The sequence below is a fragment of the Rhincodon typus genome, chromosome 11 (assembly GCF_021869965.1).
Source record: "Rhincodon typus isolate 14 chromosome 11, sRhiTyp1.1, whole genome shotgun sequence".
NCBI lineage: Eukaryota > Metazoa > Chordata > Chondrichthyes > Orectolobiformes > Rhincodontidae > Rhincodon > Rhincodon typus.
This window is the reverse complement of record NC_063342.1, coordinates 50156570-50177516: the sequence shown is the minus strand read 5'-3', so window position 1 is coordinate 50177516 and position 20947 is coordinate 50156570. Positions and strand designations below refer to the sequence as shown.

Genomic DNA, 20947 nt, shown 5'->3' with positions numbered 1-20947 from the left:
CAGGATCACAAAAAGGTTGTCTAATCTGCATTGGAATGCTGGGAGGAAGTAATTCTGAATAGGTCAGCACAAAAAATTATAACACCTGGAATATGGTGGGATGGAGGTGGGGCTCTGAGAAGAATGGCTGAGCAGAAAAGGAGGTAAGATATTCTCAAATGCAGTCAAAAGAAATCTGATGCATAAAAGTAGTGAACTCTGTGGAAGGTGTTAGCTTAACAATGCAAATCAACTCAAAGGAAAATATACTATTTTGACATTGACACTGACTTTGGCAATTTGGCAATGTCAAAATAGTATCTTTTGTTCTGCTGCTGTAATTTTGAAGTATTTCAGGAAACCTTCAGCAGCAATTCAATATATAGTTCAGAAAATGTAATAATTTATAATTAAAACTTACACAAGCTCATATTTTAGACGTCAAAAAATATATTGTCAGCACAATTAGAATAGACTAGGAAGGAGAGGACTTCTCTGGCATGCCAAATTGCAGATTTTTGAATGTATTTCAGTCACACATCAAGAAGTGGATGCAAGAATAGAAGACAGCTTTTAAAAGTGAATATACGGTCAACTGAAAGTTCATTAGGCATATAGTACTTTGACAGAAATAGAAAACAATTCAGATTCTTACTCATTCAACACAGGAGAATCTTCAGGCCCTTTGCTCTGAAACTCTAGCAGCTCTAAAAAACTTTGCATATACCTGTAAAAGGGGTGATAAAAATGATTACAGTTGACAGTCACACCATTAAAAGTCACTTTACAACAATATTTTCAATGTACATGGCAAAATATTCCACTTAATCTGCAAAGTATTGTTTAAAATGATGTAATTTAACTAATCTCAAAACAAATAAAGCACCTTTGACAGATTTACTGCATTTTATTTTCCTTGTAGGTAGGGGCAAAACTGAAACCAACCAGGACGGGTTTCTCAGTCTAGATGCTCCATGAGGAATGGAGAAAGGTTAACTTATGGAGAAACTTGACATGGGCATAAAAGACAATGAAGATTTAGAAGACAATGAAGATGAAGGAAAGATGACAATGGTAGACTTAAATCCATAAAAGAGGAAATGTCAAAGTCAGGAGAGAAGTAGGCAAGCTGTGACTAGAAGATCAGAGCCATATCACTATCACACTGATCTGAATGAAGCAGTTATTGGCATTTGAAGTTCAGCAAGGGTCAAGCTCTAGCCATCTGTACATCAAGTCACAGAACAAAAGGAGGCTATTTACACCTCGTTGTTGGCCCCCCACCCTTCTTTGTGGTTCCTCAACTCTATCAACACAGATTCTACCTTTCAACCTTATATCAGTTCTTGCTAGCAATTTGATTTCATTTCTTACAGATTGGGCAGCACCCCTACTCCCTTTCTTTTCAATAGATTGTGTATCCTTGGACATTTAGTTCTCAGCCTTGATACTTTTGCAGCGACACCTGTGATGGATAGGAAATGGCTAATGTAATGCCCCTGTTTAAGAAGGATGGGAAACAAAAGATGGGCAATTATAGGCCTTTGGCCTTGGGAAGCACCATTGTATACTTCCCTCTAGTCTGAAAAGCAGTACTGCCTGCTATCCATGCATTAACCAATTTTGAATCCACTATTCATTTAATCCCAAGGGTTTCAATTCTGCCAAACCTATATGCTGTACCGTGTGCTGGAAGCTCAGATACAATTCAACAGCAAAACAGAAACATAGAAGACAGCAGCAGGAGGAGGCCATTCAGCCCTTAGAGCCTGCTCTGCCATTCATCATGATCATGGCTGATTGTCCAACTCAGCTGCTTAATCCTGCTTTCTCACCATAACCTTTGATCCCATTCGCCCCAAGTGCTATATCTCGCCACCTCTTGAATACATTCAATATTTTGGCATCAACTACTTCCTGTGGTAATGAATTCCACAGGCTCACCACTCTTTGGGTGAAGAAATATCTCCTCATCTCCGTCCTAAATGGTCAACCCCGAATCCTCAGACTGTGGCCCCTGGTTCTGGGGTCTATTGGGAACATCCTCCCTGCATTTACCCTGTCTAGTCCTGTTAGAATTTTATAAGTCTCTATCAGATGTGCCCTCATTCGTCTGAACCCCAGCAATACCTCCTTCTTTATTGGCAGCATCCTCTTTTCTAGTGACGACAGATGCATGGTACTATTTTAATAGCATAGCAAGATAATGCAGATTCTGAAGTTCTGATGTAGGGTCATTCAATATAGCTACAAAGAGATACATTTGTGTGGCAGGCATGAAGTAGCATTTACTAGTACAGGTTGTAGCCTCCGCATCAAGCCTTTGCTGAACCTTCTTTTTTATTTGCTAATTAGTAATACCTTTCCTTTGATTAACTTATACTTACATGCTTTCCAAATATTTTTGGAGGTCTTGTGGCACAAAGGAAAGCATGCCTGCATTTGAGGTAGGACCCAATAGTCACTGAAGATGTGCATATTACACAACCAAACAGGTTGATAATCAACATGTAAGCTCTTCTAACAACATCAAAGGCAGGGGGTAAGAGTGGGAGAAGTTCTATATGTTGGAGCTTGTACCATTATTATAGCTCCATAAAATAAAAACATCTGTAAAAGTTGTCACTGACTTGGACTTGAATCAGTTGGATAGATGGCTGGTGTGGATCAGATTATCATCATTATCATGGGGTTCAATCCCTGGGTTAACTGAATGGGTTCAGGAATTCACTTCTTTCCCCATCAGTGGTAGAGGTTGTGGTACTGTGGATTGATTTCTCTTTGCCTTTGGGCAAAGAACTGACCAAGTAAATACATCAGGGTCTTTTTTGTTCATTGTTGAGCTGTTCTTAAGCCCTCTCCTTGTTACTTTTACTGCCTCTTTCAAATCTCCTCCCTACTTTTTTTATATTCAGCTTCTTCGCTTTATTTCTAATAAGTGACATAACACTCCACTTTCCTGTCCGATTTTAATTTCCATTATTCAGACCATTCTCTCTTTGGATGCCCTTCCTCTTCCACACATAGGAATGTGTTTCTCTGTATTTGAATCTCCTCTTTAAAGATTCCAAAATATGTGATGTAACCACAATGATTTCTTTTTCTCTTTTTTGTTAGCAAGTCAGCTGCAGACAGTGACCAGGCTTCAAATGGTGACCAGTTCTTTATTTGAGAACCAGATGTTGGCAACATCTCAGCAGCTATGACACCACGTTTTATTGTGTTGTCGTGTTATGCCTTTCCAATTTCCTTTAGGACATAGTAGTATTGTGATAACTGTCGTAATCCAGATAGCCAGGCAAATGTTCTGGAGAAGAAAAAACAAAAGAACTGCTGACATTGGAGATCTGAAACAAACAAAAACAGAAATTGCTGGACAAACTCAGCAGGCCTAGTACCATCTACAGACAGAAAACAGAGTTAAGGTTTCACAGTTGTATTTGGTATGAGTCACAGTTCTTAAAACGTTAACTTTGTTTTGCCTCTGCAGGTGCTGCCAGACCTGCTGAGTTTCTCCAGCAATTTCGGTTTTAGTTTGTTAACATTCTTGGAACATTGGTTCAAATCCCACCATGACATTTGTGGAATTTAAATTGAATTTGTAGTAATAAAAAATCTGCAATCCTTACCTGGTCTGCTCTATATGTGACTCAAGCCCCATATTATGGAGTTGATTCTTATTTGCATGCTGAAATAGCCTGGCAAGCCACTCAGTTCAAGGGCATATATGGAAAGGGTACAAATCCTGCCCTTGTGGTCTTGTGGTACAGTGGTAGTGTCCCTACCTCTTAGCCAGAAGATCCAGGTTCAAGTCCATCTGGTCTGGAGGTATGTAACGGCATGTCAAAGAATCCGTACAGTGCAGGTGGAGGCCATTCAGCCCATCGAGTCTGCAACAACCCTCCAAAGAGCACATCCCACATCCCCCCCTCCCGCCTCTCCCGCCTCTCCCTCTAACCCTGCTTTTCCTATGGCACCTGGTTTCACATCTCTGGACACTATGGGCAATTTATCATGGCCCACCTAACCTACACATCTTGGAAGTGTGGGAGGAAACCTGAGCACTCAGCAGAAACCCACATAGAGACAGGGAGAATGTGCAAACTCCACACAGACAGTCACCTGAGGTTAGAACCAAATTTGGGCCCCAGGCTAACCACTGTGCCATCCTTAAATGATGAGAAATTTGTTCCTGGGTGGCCTTGAATCAGCAGCCTTCCGATTAATAGCCAATCGTGCTAACTCATCGAGCAAGAGACAGACTCAGTTAAAGCATTCATTCTGTCAAACCCCTTACAATCCTGTACATTTCAATAAGATGACCAATGAGTAGAGTCCCAAACTCCCTAGCCTTTGCTCAAAAGACAATTCTTCCAGATCAGGGATCATCCTAGCCAGATAGGTTGATTAAAATAACCGTAATTGCTGGCCAAACTATTGAATAAAGAATAAGAAAAACAAAGAAGGGAGTTGCAACCATTTGATGAAAAGACATTTTGGGAGTTCAGTAAAAGAAATATTGCAATCCTTTGATTTCATGACCAATAGGCCAAGTTCAGCGATGGAGACACAGTACATTGTTTGGGATTTTAACATCAACTTTTCACACATTGATGCATCCAAATCTACAGCTCTCACAAAGGTACAATGGATCCTGAAAATGCATCCAACTATCGCCATGCACTAAGCCCATCTTCTTTGCCTTGGTGTTAGTGTCAGTTAAGACTTTTGTCAGATCCCTCAGATAACAACTTACTTTACTAGGCAGGTGCCTTCAGTAGTGTTTGGTGGCACAAGAATATATACTTTGAATCTATAGATCCTAGAAGCAGCAACATCTTCAACATCACTGTCCTTCTTTTGAGGTTGGAACACTGCCAGATCCACCTCAAGATTCAATGGTATCACATTTTTCTCCTATTTAAATTTCCTTATTTTGATTTTTAGGAAACTGTAGACCTGCATGAATGCATACCAAGGAAATTACAAGTGCAAGTAATGCACTCTTGGAATTGGCTAGAGTTATGGATTGGAAGGACGTGCATTTTCTCAGAGCACTTCTAATTTACCATGAGCAATTCACATAGAAACAAATGAACTGGGAGTTGAAGTAGGACATTTAAGCAATGCAAACCTGCACCCACATTCGATGATATCATGGTCGATTTTCTACCTCAACTTGGTCTTCCTGTTTTATTGTCATAAACCCATAATTCCCCAGAACCCAGACAAAATTTCTCAACCCCTACTCGAATACACTCAATGACTAAGTAACCACAATTCTATGGTGGGGGTAGAGGGGATAGGGTAGGTAGAAAATTCCAAAGATTCACAAACTTTTGAATGAAGGTATTTCCCACCTCTCTCCTGAATGGTCAACCATTTATTCTGAAACTGTGATTCCACACTCTAGAGGTCCCATAATTGAACTAGATCACCTCTCATTTTTTAACATCCGTGGTATAAAGGCCTAGTTGACAGTCACGTGCAAAGTCCTCCTCTTCTCAAGCTTCCAGCTTCTCTACAAAATGTCCTGCTAATGTTTTTCTAATCCCAAAGCCATTACATATTCGTATGCGCCAACATCTAGAACTCCGTTAGCTAAGCAATTTAGCAAGTAACAAACATCTTCCAGCAACTGAGTTTTGGTCAGTCATGCAAGGTTGAGCTTTTGCAAAAGCATGATCTAGAAATTTGATAGCCCTATGTCTGCTTTCAGATGCAAACAATCCTTTAAACTTCCAATCCCAACACAACTGAAATAATTGCACATTAATTAGGAGCTCAAATTTGCTAGCCGCTATTTTAGTATAGGCACTAGCACTCTCCATGCTCAAATAAATGGCTTATCCCCTGTTTGAGGGTTTCTCTGCAATACACTTTCAACTTTCAACTCCAAACTGGGTGCATTCCTAACACCAGTTTCAACAATGTCCTCCAGATCCACAATCAGAGCAGTTGGATCACAAGATGAGGGACCATCCTCCTGAAGTAAAGTGTCTATACTCACCTCCCTCTCCTAAGCTTTTTCATTGTGAGCAGGGTATTGGTCACCAGCACTCTTCTTCTCATTTGAAATGCAAAGCATTGTTCCCTTTCAGTTGCCCAGATTATGAAGGATACAACATGACAAAGTAATTCTTGAAATTCTTATAGGACAATACTGCAATATTGCACGTGATCTTCCATGAACACTCTACCACATTGGCAAACAGCTGCAGAAGTGAAAGGACACAAGCACTATCACATAACCACAATGCAAGATTATGCAATGCAATGAAATTTCCTCTCTTCCTCTCACACTATGGAATGTCCCAGTGAACAAAAGATACAAAGAATAAAGAATATGGTTTACCAGTACAAAATTAAAATGTCACTTTTAGTGAGACGTGAGCAAGTACCTGCAAAGCTCCCAATGAAAGTTCTATTTGTTTCATTCCAGGTTGCAAGATCATTATAAAACAAATGGCACACTTTCCTCTGACATTTTAAGATTAATGTTTGCTGTAAAGGCAATATCCCAGAAAATATTTAGATTCTTAGCCTAGAATTTGCCAGTTCCTAATGTGAAAAAAAAGAAGCTTAAACATACTCAAGGTATATTGGTTTGACTATTAAGTAGATCACGGAAAAAAAAAACTTGCAAATCTTACTCTCAGTTAATTTCACATTTAAAATATTCAATCTGAAATCTGCATACTTTATTACACTTGGAAATTGATGACATTCCATATTTATAATGGGGCAATCCTGCCGGAAAAATTACACAGGACAAAGAAGATAAATTTCAATGTTTTTCAACCATATCCCTTTAAAAGTGTGATGAGGAAATCAGTCATCTGCTGATATCAGTCAGCCTTACGTTCAAATTGTTCGTGGGAAATTGTATTAAAATTTACGCAAGTACATTGCTTCACCATGACCACTGTAATCCACTTTGCACAAAAATTGAGTTTTAAACAGATTCCAAGCACAGCAATTTCTCAGCACTGATATTCATTACAGAGCATATTTCACTTTATTATTGCTAATCTCTCACAAATAGCATTCACTTACCAGCTCTGGACAAGTCGCACAGAGGGCCTGCTGAGCAGGTTATCAGGCAACAAGTTCACTTCTCTCATTGTGTTAGCCAATCGAACTGGTAGCTCCTTTCGTAAGAACATAAAAGATGTCTTTTCACATGCATTATCACGACCTAATGAAAATGAAAAGGGAATTACACATTCTAGATTCTTGATGTCAGTTTGTAAAAACAGGCATATATTAAATAGCCACTCAATTAGTGTGGGATTTGACTCCTTTTATGGACTCATACACTGGAAAGTGATTAAATGCATTTGGGCAATCTTCAGGCAAATCCTGACTGCAAAAGCAAAAACTATGCAAACAAATACAGCATACCAGGCTTGGACGCTGTTCCCAGCTATTTTCTTCAAGAAGGATTATCTAATCCCTTTCCAGTACAATATCCAATATCAGTTGGTTAGGGGAATTTTTGGGGGGGGGTCAGTTTTGACATTAAACTACAAGAATTCAAGGGAAATAAAGGGTTTTCATTTACCTAGTGGCTTTCAGGGTTTTTAATGATATTGATTGCTAAACTATTGATAATGACAACAGAAAACCTGCACATAGCAACATCTCCAAAATGGCAATAAGATAAACAACCAGATAATCCATTAGTGGCACAAATTTGGTCGTCACTGATAATATTCATTTACTACTGCAAAAATAATTACACCAGCGTTTGTTACAGCAGTGCAACTCAGTGAAGCATGTAAGATTTTACTTTAAAAATTGTGAAGGTAATTGTTTTTCAACTGTTTTTCAATTAAAATGTCATTCTGGGTATAAACACTGTATTAAATTTCATTTAATTATTTTTCCAAATTTTAAATTAAATCAATGCTATTTCCTCTCAACCAGAAATCTCAACAGTGAAAGGTAGCATTTTAAAAATTTTCAAAATTGGTCAATTAATTTTTAAAAAACTCTAATCCTAACATAAAAGCAAAATACTGCAAATTCAAAATTAAAGCAAAATTGTTGAACTTCTAAGTAGGTCCACCAGTATCTACGGCAAAAATCAGAATTAACATTTTGCATGTTCATTATAATGCTGTTAACAATCATTCTGGACCAATGCTCAAGTTCTTTACCACGAACATTAGCACTCCCTTCACCTTTTGTTCAATGACATTTCTGTTCTTTAATTTCTCCCATCCTCTTTAGTTTATCCCAGCCTTTCATTTTAACCTTCCTCCCTGGCTCCAAAATATTTTAACAGCAAAAAACCCATCACATGTCTACTTCATAAAATAAAAGGCTGTGGACGCTGGAAATTTGTAAAATAAAAAGCAGAAATTGCTGGATAAACTCAGCAGTTCTGGCCATATCTGTGGAGAATTCTGAAGGTGGGTCACTGGACCTGAAATATTCACTCTGCCTTCTCTGCACAGAAGCTGCCAAACCTACAGAGTTTCTCTAGCAATTTCTATGTTTGTTTTACATTTCTACTTCCCTTCAGTTCCAAAGAGTCATCTTCAATTTGAAACATAATCCCCATCTCTCTCCACCGATGCTGCCAGCCTTCTAAGTATTGCCATCCAGCATTTTGTTTTTAATGACTCAAATACAAAATTAATCCAACTGAACTTCATGTTCAGGAAAATAACTGTTTATTTAACAAAAATTATGAAATGTACACAAATGCAAAGAAACACCCTCATTTCTAATCATACTCATGAAAAAGCTACTCAGGTACTAAATAAAAACAATGGATTTTTGCCAAAATTTATTTTACATTTCCAAGATTACATTATTAATGTAGCTGCATTTTTCATTTGTAAGAATAGTCCAGCATACATGCACACATTTCATAAGAAGCAACATGATATTTGCAATCCGATCACACTATAAATATCACACTGTACTAAAGGTCAATGCTTTGCTGGAAATTTGTTTACAGCAACTGAAGCACAACATATAGTACAAGCTAATATTGTATCCAGTGTTAGTGTTTACTTTGGGTTTACTAATAAGGTTGGTAAAAGGGAAAGCTAATAGAATAAGCAAATAGGTTATATTCAGTATGATATGGTCATAATAAATGCTGCCAGACAATATTTTTTACAAACTGCTTTCTTCCTTCACAATGTGGAAATAAATAATGCTATGTCATGTTAACTCATACTATACGACGTAAATAAGTTACATTTTGTAACATGTAGTTTGTGAATATTTTAAGAATCTATATACCAGGACAAGCATGTACAACATTCATCCAAATTGGGTTTCTCTATTTCAGCACAACACATTAAGTCATTTGGTCACACAGAACTAAAGTGTTACTGAAAAACAAAATACACATGTTGTGAAAGATTGTCATCTTGCAATCATCAGGAATGCCAATCTAAAATGGAAAAATATTTTTATACTATATGAGAAGAGGACTACTGAGTGGACTGTAATTGGTTGAGGCAGTGCTATGGAGAATACACCAGTTAGATGATGACTGGCAGTAAATTGCTAAGCTAAATTTAAACCAGGCAGTTTAACACTGATTGGTTAATTCCTCCGAATGGCTGTCGTCTATTTTGTGCAGTTGATATAGGCACAAAACGTGGATGTTCTGTCTGCAACATATTGTATTAATATATAGCTTCCAGTATGTACAGTAGCGGTTGTATTCAGGTCAGCCAGGTGGAGCTCCCTGATTAAACCAAATTAATAGCCCCAATCAGGGAGCCCGGGCTGACAGATAAGAACAGGAGTCTCAGACACACTGTTCACTCTTGAGAGCTGGATCAACGTCAAGGACTCTCCACATAGAAATAAAGGATAACTTGGGAATGGAACATTAGCCCCTGTGGAGTTATTTCATGTACAAGCGTTTCAAATGTGAGTCAGACTGAATCTTAAACTGGTTGTCACTGTAATATTTGGCATGATTAGTATTACTTAGCAAATACCGTCCAATTGTGGGATCAACTATCAAGTTTTGCAAGCTTGAGCCGGTTAAGTAGTCTTTAATCAGAAGCAGATATTATGTTAGATTCTTTTCCATTGGCATGGCATTCCTGATCATTTCAAATAAATTTAATCTCGAGTTACAAATCAGAATTATTCTCTCAAATTCTTGAACTGTTACTATACAATGATTGCTGTGTCTTCTCAATCAAGTCATTAAAACAGAAGTGTGACTTTACTGCCAAATATTAATGACACAAGGTATCGTAACCATATAGATTAGCTTGATTCAGCTGACAGAAATTCTGCTCCATAGTTAATAGATTTTGGGTTCAAATTCTCTTCAAGGGGTTGAACACATAATCCAGGATGGCACCTCAATGAAGTACTGAGAAAGTGTTGCACTACTGATGAAATATTAAATTAGACAGGTGAACGTAAGAGATCCTGCTTTACATTGTATAAGGTGAAGTTCATATTCAACAGTCTTCCCTCAACTATCACCATTCAAATAGTAGTAATTCATCTCAATTTCCATTTTTCAGACATTCCCAAATGTAAATTGTTTGTTTTTGGTCATTTACCCATATAAACCTGATTGCATTTTAATTGGTTAAACTGAACTATCGACAGTGTAGCAATTTGAAATGTCTCAATGACATGATATGGTGCGATACGAATAAGAATTTCTTCTCATATGGTCCCAATTTTGTAGTAAGAAGAATGGAATTAATGCATGCAATGAAAAGGTTCAGAGTCAAGGGTAAAAAAGAGCTTGTGACAATTGTAGATATTAATACAGGCTTCCAAATTGTGGGATGAAAAAGATTTGCCATCAGATTAGAAGCATGAGGAGCAGTATTATTCCTTGAGATTTTAATTATTTTCTTACTAACTGTGACAAAAACAGAAGAAATGTTGAAAAGGGAACCAAATTCCTCAAATCTGCACTCCTACAAGCATGCCTATCAAGGAGAGATGAATGTCGACAAAGTCGAGTGTTGATCAAATGTCAAGTAATATGAGCAGAGTCATAGAGTCATATAGCACAGAATCAGGCCCATCAACCCAACTCATTCATGCCAACCAGGTTTCCTAAACTGAACTAGTCCCATTTGCCTGCATTTGGCCCATATCCCTTTAAACCTTTCTTATCCATGCAACTGCCTAAATTTCTTTTAAATGTTGAATCTGTACTGGCTTCTACCATTTCCTCTGGCAGTTTGTTCCATACATGGACCACTGTAAGGTCCCTTTTAAATCTTCCCCACTCACCTTAAACCTATGCTCTCTAGATTTGATTTGATTTATTTATTGTCATGTGTATTTATTACAAGTACAGTGAGAAGTGTTACTAAGTGTCGCCACTCTCCGGCATCAGAAAATAAACCAAAACACAGAATATAGAACCAGAAATATAAAATTGTAAAATTCATCTTATATTCTTATCTCAATAAAGTTAGGTGGTCTTTGGAACAATTACCGCTTCTAGCTCAGCCACGGGCCTGGATCTGGGCTCCTCCACTCCAATGCCCCAAGTCCCTACTGCTAAACTGACGACACTGCTGCAACCAGGCTTCGCTGACTGCTGCTGGAACAAAGAGTCGCCACTTGCTGGCGCCATCTCACCTCGACCATGCCGTCACACCCATAAGATGACGCTGGGCCAACCCTGCCAATGCAACAGCCGCTGGTGCTGCAGAGTCCGGCTTTGGGACCAAATTTGCCACCGATGCCAGCTCCACTATCAGGGTCCCAGGCCGAGCCATAGCCGAGTCTAGATTGCAGGATTAAGCCTGGGACCTGCTCCTTGCTTGCCAGGAGACTTTGGGCTGGGGTGGAGCCACCTCTGACTTGTCCTGGCGTCGCTGCTGCCGCTGGACGCCTCCTCCTTCAGCACTTGCTCTGCCTCACTGCTTCCCAGGCTCACACTGTCATCTTCGTCCACCATCCCACGCAGGGCCCATTCTCACCGATGCCATTGCAACCGAGGCGAAAAGGTAAGAGAAAAGACTTCAAAGAAAAGTAAAAAGAAGCAAAAAGAAAAATATGAGAAAATAAAAGAAAAGTAGGCAGAAGTGGACGAGCCCCAGGCTCAGTAGCCCAAATGTTATTAGTCCACCACCATTATCTTGCTATTTTGAATGATAATTTTGGACTCCCTTTCCCTGGGGAAAAACCTTCGCTATTCACCTTATCTATGCCCTTTATGATTTTATAAACTTCTATAAACATCACCCTCAGCCTCCTATGCTTCAGGGATAAAAGTTCCAGCTTCTCCTTGTAACTCAAGCTTTCCATTCTCAGTAACATCCTAGCAAATTTTTTTTTGCACCCTTTCCAGTTTAATAACATCCTTACAAGAGCAGGCTGACCAAAATTGTATGCAGTATTCCAAATGTGGCCTTATCAATGTCTTGTACAGCTGTAACATGACACCCCAACTCGTGTACTCAACGCTCTGACTGATACCAAATGCCTTCATCACCACGTTGTCTACCTGTGACACCACTTTCACAGAATTATGTACCTGCACCCCCAGGTCTCTCTGACAACTTTCCCCAGGGACCTACCATTAACTGGGTAAATTCAGCCCTGGTTTGTCTTATCAAAATGCAACACTTTGCATTTATTTAAATTAAAATCCATCTGCCATTCCTCATCCACTGGCCCAGTTGATCAAGATCCTGTTGTACTCTTAGATAACCTCCCTCACTGTCCACTACACCACCAATTTTGGTGTTATCCACAAACTCACTAACCATGCCCCCTATATTCTCATTGTTTATATAAATTATGAACAACCGTGGACCCAACACTAATCCTTACAGCATATGGCTGGTCACAGGCCTCCAGTCCAAAAAACAACCTTCTATCACCACTCTCTGTCTCCTAGCATCAAGCCAATTTTGTATCCAATTGGCTAGCTTGCCTGGATTCCTTGTGATCTAGCCTTACTAACCAATCTACCATATGGAACCTTGTTGAAGGCCTTGCTAAAGTCGATGTAGACAACCATTACTGCCCTGCCTTCATGTATCTTCTTGGTCACCTCTTCAAAGAACTCAATCAAATTTGTGAGACACGGTTTCCCATGCACAGGCTTTACTGACTATCCCTAATCAGCCCTTGCCTTTCCAAATTCATGTAGATCCTCCCTCTCAGGATACCCTCCAATAACTTATCCACCACTGATGTTAAGCTCAGCAGTTTGTAGTTTCCTTGCAGCCTTTCTTAAATAATAGCACAACATTAGCCACCCTCCACTGTTTGGGCACCTAACCCATGGCTGTCGATGAAACAAATATCTCTACTCGGAGCCCCACAATTTCTTCTCTAGTTTTCCACAATGTCCTGTGTTACATTTGATCCCATTGACTTATCTACCTTTATGCATTTTAAGACCTCCAGCACCTCCTTTTTAATAATATGGACTCTTTTCAAGATATCACTGTTCAGTTCTCCGATTCCCTAGCTTCCATGTTTTTCTTCAATACTCTCCCTAGTTTCTCTTTTACCCTTCATATACTTGTAGAATCTCTTTGGATTCTTCTTTACCATATCTGCCAAAGCTATCTCATGTCCCCTTTTGTCCTCCTGATTTCCCTCTTCAGTGTACTCCTACATGCCCTATACTCCTCAAGGGATTCACTTGATCCCAGCTGTCTATATCTGACGTATGCCTCCTTCTTTTTCTTGACCAGGGTCTCAATATCTCCAGTCATCCAGTGTTCCCTGCTCCTGCCAGCCTGGCCCTTCACATTACCAGGAACATGTTGTCCCTGAACTTTTGTTATCCTGCTTTTGAAAGCATCCCACTGGCCAGATGTCCCTTTACGTGAGCAGCCTCTTCCAATCAATTTTTGAAAATTCTTGATTAGTTCCATCAAAGTTGGCCTTGCCCCATTTTGGAAACCAGACATATCATTTTCCGTACCCATTTTAAAACTAATAGACTGCTCGCAAAGAGCTACTTGTTTAAGTTCACTATGTACATGAAAATCTCCCCCATTAACACCTCATTGTTCGTGAAGTAACAACAATATGATAAGATTTAAGATTTGTAGTTTAAAAAAAGAACTGTCAGGAAAGAACTAGAAGACTACAGGAGATTAGGATAGATTTTAAAAGATGCGAGTGAGTTGGGTGAGATGGAAGGATAAAAAAAGCAGTAAATGCAGGTATAAAAGTCAGCACATAAAATAAGCATCCTTATGGAGAGAGAAGAACAGTTTATGAGTTAGATCCATGACTTTTCTTCAGAAGCATTTGGCAACTGGATTGATACTACTAAATAAAAAAAAGAGACTGAAAAAGTATATCTCGTGAAAAAAATAAACTGCTAGTATTGGTTAAATCCCATGGGATAAACAGGTTAACTTTCCATTAGACGTTAACTATAACATACATTAGTTAGCTATGGGTACAGACTTTCATCACAGCACCCTGACATTTGATGTTCAAGTAACTTAATACATTTCCAAAAGTACAATATTCAATTTATAAACAACCATGCATTCATTGAACTGAATAATAATCTTTAATTTTATGGTGAGCAGTTCTGTGATCAGATAGCTATTTGCAGATAGTAATTTGAAATTTATCTCCCAAACTTTTTGAATGATTAAGAATCCTAAAATAATTCAATCTACATGCTTGTCATGATTTTTGACTGCTGGTCTGCCAATCCAAAATAGCGTCATAAGCTTTTAATGAATCAGACAAGAGGCCAGAAAGCAACAAACTTAATTTGGATCACTTGACTTCCGTCCTTCCCTCCAGCTTGAGGGACGATGGAGGTGTGAGGGAGGAGAAGACGATTACGCTTCTTTATAAAAGAAAATAATTTTGTCATTGATTAAGTATCTCTACATCTTGCCGAGAGAATTTTTTTGACAGAAAAAAAGAGTACTAGATTCCAAGAAGATATAGTTGGTTTCTGACTTCCAATAATCTAAAAATCTAAATTGCAAAGTTTTTTTTATTCATTTACTGGATATGGGCATTGCTGGTCAATTATTACCCATCCCTAGTTGCCCAGCAGGCAGTTAAGAATCAAACACATTGCTGCGGATCTGGAGTCACATACAGGTCAGACCAGGTAAGGATAGCAGTTTTCTTCCTTAAAGAGCACTAGAGAACCAGATGGCGATTTCCGTCAATCGGCAATAGATTCATGGTCGTTATTAGGATCTTAATTTAAGATTTTTGTTAAATTCAAATTCTACCATCAGCTGTGGCAAAATTTGAACCCGAGTCCCCAAAACAATTCTTGGGTCACTAGATTAAAAGCCCAGCGATACTATCACTACGCCAGTCAGCTTCCCTTATTCAAGATCTGAAGCTATAAACAAAAGTACTACTTGTTTAGTCCACTATGTACATGAAAATCTTAGCTCCTCACCATCCGTTGTTGCTTTATTTTATGCTTCATTGTAAATGGTGACAGACTGTGAATCAATATTTTCTCCCTTTTCTTTCCACAAAAAACCTGAAGAAAATATTGCCCTATATTTTTCCCTTCCCATCTGTGGAATGATACAACATCAAATGCAAGTCACCAGTTTACTGTTAAAAAGGGGGCAATTGAAATATTCACACAAAATAGTGTAACAAAAGTCAATGCAGTAGTTTAGGAAATTTTGCTGACTAAACATTCTTAAACTACTGCATTAAATTGCATATTACACTACTTAGGAATTACACTGTATTTTATAACACTGAAACTGACCATTCAGATCTTTTCCACTTGAATGCTTTGTATGAGCCTCCATCTACCTCAATGTACTCCACTCAATCGACTTTTCCATCTATTTCTCTCTTTTTCATGCTTATCTAGCTTCCATTACATGCATCTATCCTGTCCAATAAATATTGTATATTGTTGCAAGTTCTAATTTTCCCCACATTACAAGTAAATAAATCTCTTCAGAGTTTGGGAAATTTTTTTAAAGGGCTAAGTCATCTATATTTTCCCTAGATTAGGATTCCTCCCTAATTGGAAACATTTCTTCTACATTAATACAGTAACAGAAGTCTTTCAAGTTAAGTTAAATAGAAAACCTTATGCTCATATGGAGCATAAACAATGCATTGACCAGTCAGGACAAATGATCAATTCTGTGTTGTAAATGTCATGCAATAATAAAAATGCCCCTTCATTTTAAACAACTATCAGTCTTCCCAATCCCAGAAATTACATAAAACAATACCAGTTTGTTCTGTCGTCTTGGTGGATGTACACTTTCAGTTCTGGTGTCATTCTTATAAATCTATTCTGCACTTCCTCGAATGCATCTACATTCTATTTAAAATACATATATAAAACCCAAACTGTACTTTAAATATGGTTGAAATCTAGGTGTACACAACTTTATTCTCTACTTTTAAATCCTATTTCACAAGAAAACAAATGTAACTTTTATTGTATTACTTATTCCTTTGTTCACCAGTGTTGATACTTCTAATAAGTTATGGATGTGCTCTCCTAGATCTCATCAATTTAGACTAACTTCCAAGAAATATATGGTGGCATCTTTGTATCTCCCACCAAAATCATTACCATGGTTATTGATTTAACATTTATTTGCAACTTTGGAACGTACGGGATGTTTTTTAGTGTCTATGTTTTTGTAACACCTTCCTTAATATTAACTTTTAACAACCGTAAATTTTGATATTCTACTTCTAATGCTAGGTAGGAGGCTCTGAGACAGCTGCAAATTACCATATTCAAAAATATAGAATTTTAAATTAACTGCACTTGGAAGGAAAGATTCAATTACAAATCAGTCACTTTAAAAAAATTATTCATTCATGGAAAGTGGGTGTTGCTGGCTGGGCTAGCAGTTATTGCCAATCTCCAGTTGCCCTTGAAAAGGTAGCAGTGAGCTGCCTTCTTGAGCTGCTGCAGTCCACGAGCTGCAGGTAGACCCACAATCCAATTAGGGAAGTAATTCTACGATTTTAACCCAACAATACTAAAGTAACAGTGATCTATTTCCAAGGATGGATGGTGAGCGGCTTGGAGGGGAACTTGCAGGTGGTAGTATTCCATGTATCTGCTTATGTAACTTATTCTCAAATATTCACAAATTAATCACAGAACACATGGTTATCTCAGAATACGAAAACTGGCTTGCTTCCCTATGAGCAATGTCACGCCATAAAGGTATTGTGCACTGTTTCAGTGCTAACACTACTGACCTTGGGTCAGAAGGTCACAGGTTCAAGGCCCATTGCAGAACTTGTGCATAATCTCAGCTGACAATGCTGCTCAGTACTGAAGGAGTGCTGGACTGTCAGAGTCTGCCATTTGCCTTCTTAGATGGATATAAAAGATCCAATGGCACCATTCAAAGAATTTGTTGAGGTTTCGCCTGGAGACCTTGCCAACAACTCTTCCTCATCTAACAACTTTGGAATAGGTTAACTGGGGAGCAAAAGCCAAAGAACAAGTTCTCTGGATGGAGATGACATCGATCTGTACACCTAAATTCCAAGTTTCACAGATTTTGGATTCCATTGTTTAGCCTAACCATTTTACATATATTATATTATATATATATGGTTCCTGCCTAATTATGAAATCATTCCTGGGCACTAAGAGGCCAATTTGTGATTTTCAGCTGTCATTCAAAAGCTGTCTAGCTCAGAAATACTGCTGCCACATGGCTTGATAGCACAGATTCTAGCTTTTCAAATCTTGACCAAAGTGGGTGAAGGGGAAAATGCTTTTTCTTTTGTTTTTACATGTAATATTAGGTGACTATCATAATTTAATACCTAAATATTGCTGATGCTAAATACCCCTTACTGTTATAGAGTCATACAGCATGGAAACAGACCCTTTGGTCCAACCAGTCCATGCCAAACATAATCCCAAACTAATCTAGTCCCACCTGCCTGCTCCTAGCCAACATCCCTCCTTGTTGAAAGATACTTTGCCAAATCTTTCCCATCCATTTTGAGCTACAAGTCCAGCGATGTTTGCTCCTACACCCACAAATATTATTTTTGAACTGTTTCAAGGATCTATCTTTGAATCCTTCATTTTCTTCACTATACAGTGTTGTGACACCTCTCTACAGCTGTAGTGAGCAACGAATTTTCCTCAGTTTAGGCATATTCTTTGGCCCTGACCACCAATTCTACACTTGTCCTCAATTTTAGTTCATCTCAGCTAGTCTCAGGTCAAAGTAGATTATAAACAATCTTGACATCCTACATGACATCAGATGTCCGTTCCTAGTCGTCACAATGAGGGGAGGTGACGGCCTAGTGGTATTATCACTGGACTGTTAATCCAGAGACTGGTCTGGGGACCTGGGCTCGAATCCTGCCATGGCAGATGCTGGAATTTAAATTCAATAAATATCTGGAATTATCAGTCTAATGATGACCATGAATCCATTGTCGATTGTTGGAAAAACCCATCTGGTTCACTAATGTCTTTTAGGGAAGGAAACTGTCATCCTAACCTGGTCTGGCCTACATGTGACTCCAAAGCCACAACAATGTGGTTGACTCTCAACTGCCCTCTGGGCAATTAGGATGGGCAATAAATGTTGCCTAGCCAGCAACACCCTCATCCCATGAATGAATAAAGATCTTCTTCAATATGTGTAACTACCTGCTTCTTTTTTTCTCTCAGCCCATATGCTATGAAAAACGAGATAAACCAATTAGAACGAGGTTGTACATTTAAATCTAAACATGGCAATATGCAAAATGGGGAATGATTTACTGTCCACCATGAATTATATGGCTCATATTAAGATCTTCTGAACTGGCCCCATCATCTTTCTATAGAAAGTGAGGCAGGCAATATCACAGGCTTGGGACACAAAATTGAAAATGCTGAAATCTGAAATTAAAAAAATGCTCAACGGGTTTGGTAGCATGCCTTCAGAGAGAAAACTGTAAAGTTTTCATGAAATAATCTTAAACCCTTCATGATTTTAAATACCTCTATCAAATCTCCTTTTATCCTTCCTTGCTATAAATAGAAATTTGGTTTCTTCAATCTACCCAACAGGTACAGTCCCTCATCACTATAACTATAATTTTTTTAGTCTCTTCTGTAATCTGTCACTGGACCAGGATTTCCTACCAGTCAATAATAGATTAAAGTTCACTTTGCAGACATGTTCCAAAACAATACCAAACAGTGCCAACTATATAGTACAGTTTAAGATTAAGAGAACATTGATAAGTTTACTATCCATAACGCATTTTACTATCTATCCAGATGCTGATGCCTGAGAATCCAGTGCAATTCATCTCAGAGATCATGATTCCTGGCATACATATCTGAAGAATTAGCATAAGTCATAGAAGTACCAGCATGGAAACAGACCCCTCAGTCCAACTCGTCCATGCCGACCACGTATCCTAAATTAATCTAGTCGCATTTGCCAGCATTTGGCCCATATCCCTCTAAAACCTTGTTATGCATATATGCATCCAGGTGCCTTTTAAGTGTTGTATTGTACCAGCCTCCACCTCTTCCCCTGACAATTCATTCCATATACGCACCAACTTCTGCGTGAAAAAGTTGCCACTTATGTCCCTTTTAAATCTTTCCTCTCTCACCTTAAACCTATGCCCTCTAGTTTTGGATTCACCCACCTTGGGGAAAAGACCTAATCTATTCACCCTATCCATGCCCCTCATGATTTTATATACTCCAATGCTCCAGGGAAAATAGCCTCAGCCTCTCCCTATAGCTCAAACCCTCCAAACCCTGGCAACATCCTTATAAATCTTTTCTGAACCCTTTCAAGTTTCACGTCTTTCCTACAGCAGGGAGACCAGAGTTGAACGCAGTAGAAAGTTGGGTTCGAAACTGACTCAAAAGTATATTTAAAAAAAACCTAGTTTCTATTCCACATACCAAACCTTTCACTAAAGACGAAATTAATCAGTTTCCTTCCTAAAGGCTCGTAACATTCATGTTCTGTGCTTGAAGGAGACGTTTCCATATTGTGAGCCCAATCCTCTGATTTTATGTCGGTAACATTTTGAATTATTTAATGTCGGATCTCCATTCCCCATGTTTTCCTTTTGTTTAAAACAAAACTTTTTTTTTCCTCTTGCAAACGTGCAGGGAAACTTTTATCGTTCAGTAAGTTTTCAGTAAACACACCGCGTACGGAGGTAACACATTTATTTCACCTGCTTCAGCTCTGAGCACTGCACTTGTTGGTTCACATTTCAGTCGAACCAAATAGCTGAGCTGCAGCCATTCCAAGATCAGCAGCAGCAGCCCCTAGACAATAAACATCGCAACCTCGTCCATCACATCACTGATGGCAAAACAACCCCTCGACTTGTTCAATAGACCGACATACCTCCCACCCTCCACAAACTGTCCAACTCACCGAAATCCAGGAACTGCTTTATGGACAGAGGAGAAGGGGAGAACCGAGAGTAATATTCGACCTGCTTCGGAATGGGGTTTTTCATCAAAAAGCCGAAGAGCCGCATGATGCTCCCTGGGTCGTCAGGCGTATTGATTATTAAAGAGTGGGTGGTGATTTTGGTTTTATCAAGCGATGCTTTGGGAGTGGGTCATTAGCAGTTTGTAGGAGAGAATGAGTGCTGATAAAGGCGGCCGGGCCCCCTCCGCCTACAGCAGCAGTGAGCAGTTTGTCTGTACACCGGCCCTTCTCTGTCTGTCTCTCTTCCTGATCGTCTCCTTTCGTCACACTCCTCTCTCTGGCGTCCGCATTGCCCATCCTCCCCCAAAGCCCCGCCCACGCACTGATGCTCGCGAGCCACGCACGTTAACGTTTGAAAAAGCCTAACGGTGACAGTTGACGGGAACCCCCGGCGTGAAGAGGACATTCTCAGCAATATCATCTATGCCAGACACCCCACCCACCCCCCGCTCACTCGAATGGATATACGTTTTTTTTCCGTTGATGGTGAGAGCTCTATTTATGAAGGGAATGTGTGTCACGGTGGGCAGGAAGGGGAGGTTGGGGGCGGTGTG

General features: G+C 39.1%; 1 protein-coding gene across 2 annotated transcripts in view; it reads right to left on the bottom strand.

The window, feature by feature from the left end:
• pdk3a (pyruvate dehydrogenase kinase, isozyme 3a) overlaps positions 1-20650 on the bottom strand; it is a 49113-nt gene extending 28463 nt beyond the window's left edge. The window contains exons 1-3 of one of the 2 annotated variants that reach the window (XM_048602928.1): positions 20334-20650; positions 7036-7177; positions 635-706 (exon numbers count right to left, since the gene is read on the bottom strand). In XM_048602928.1, the coding sequence (XP_048458885.1) occupies positions 635-706; positions 7036-7177; positions 20334-20439 (320 nt within the window). In that variant the 5' untranslated portion in view covers positions 20440-20650. The remainder of the gene's footprint in view (positions 1-634; positions 707-7035; positions 7178-20333) is intronic. The other variant, XM_020532983.2, reaches the window with a different exon arrangement.
• Between the last annotated feature and the right edge of the window lie 297 nt (positions 20651-20947).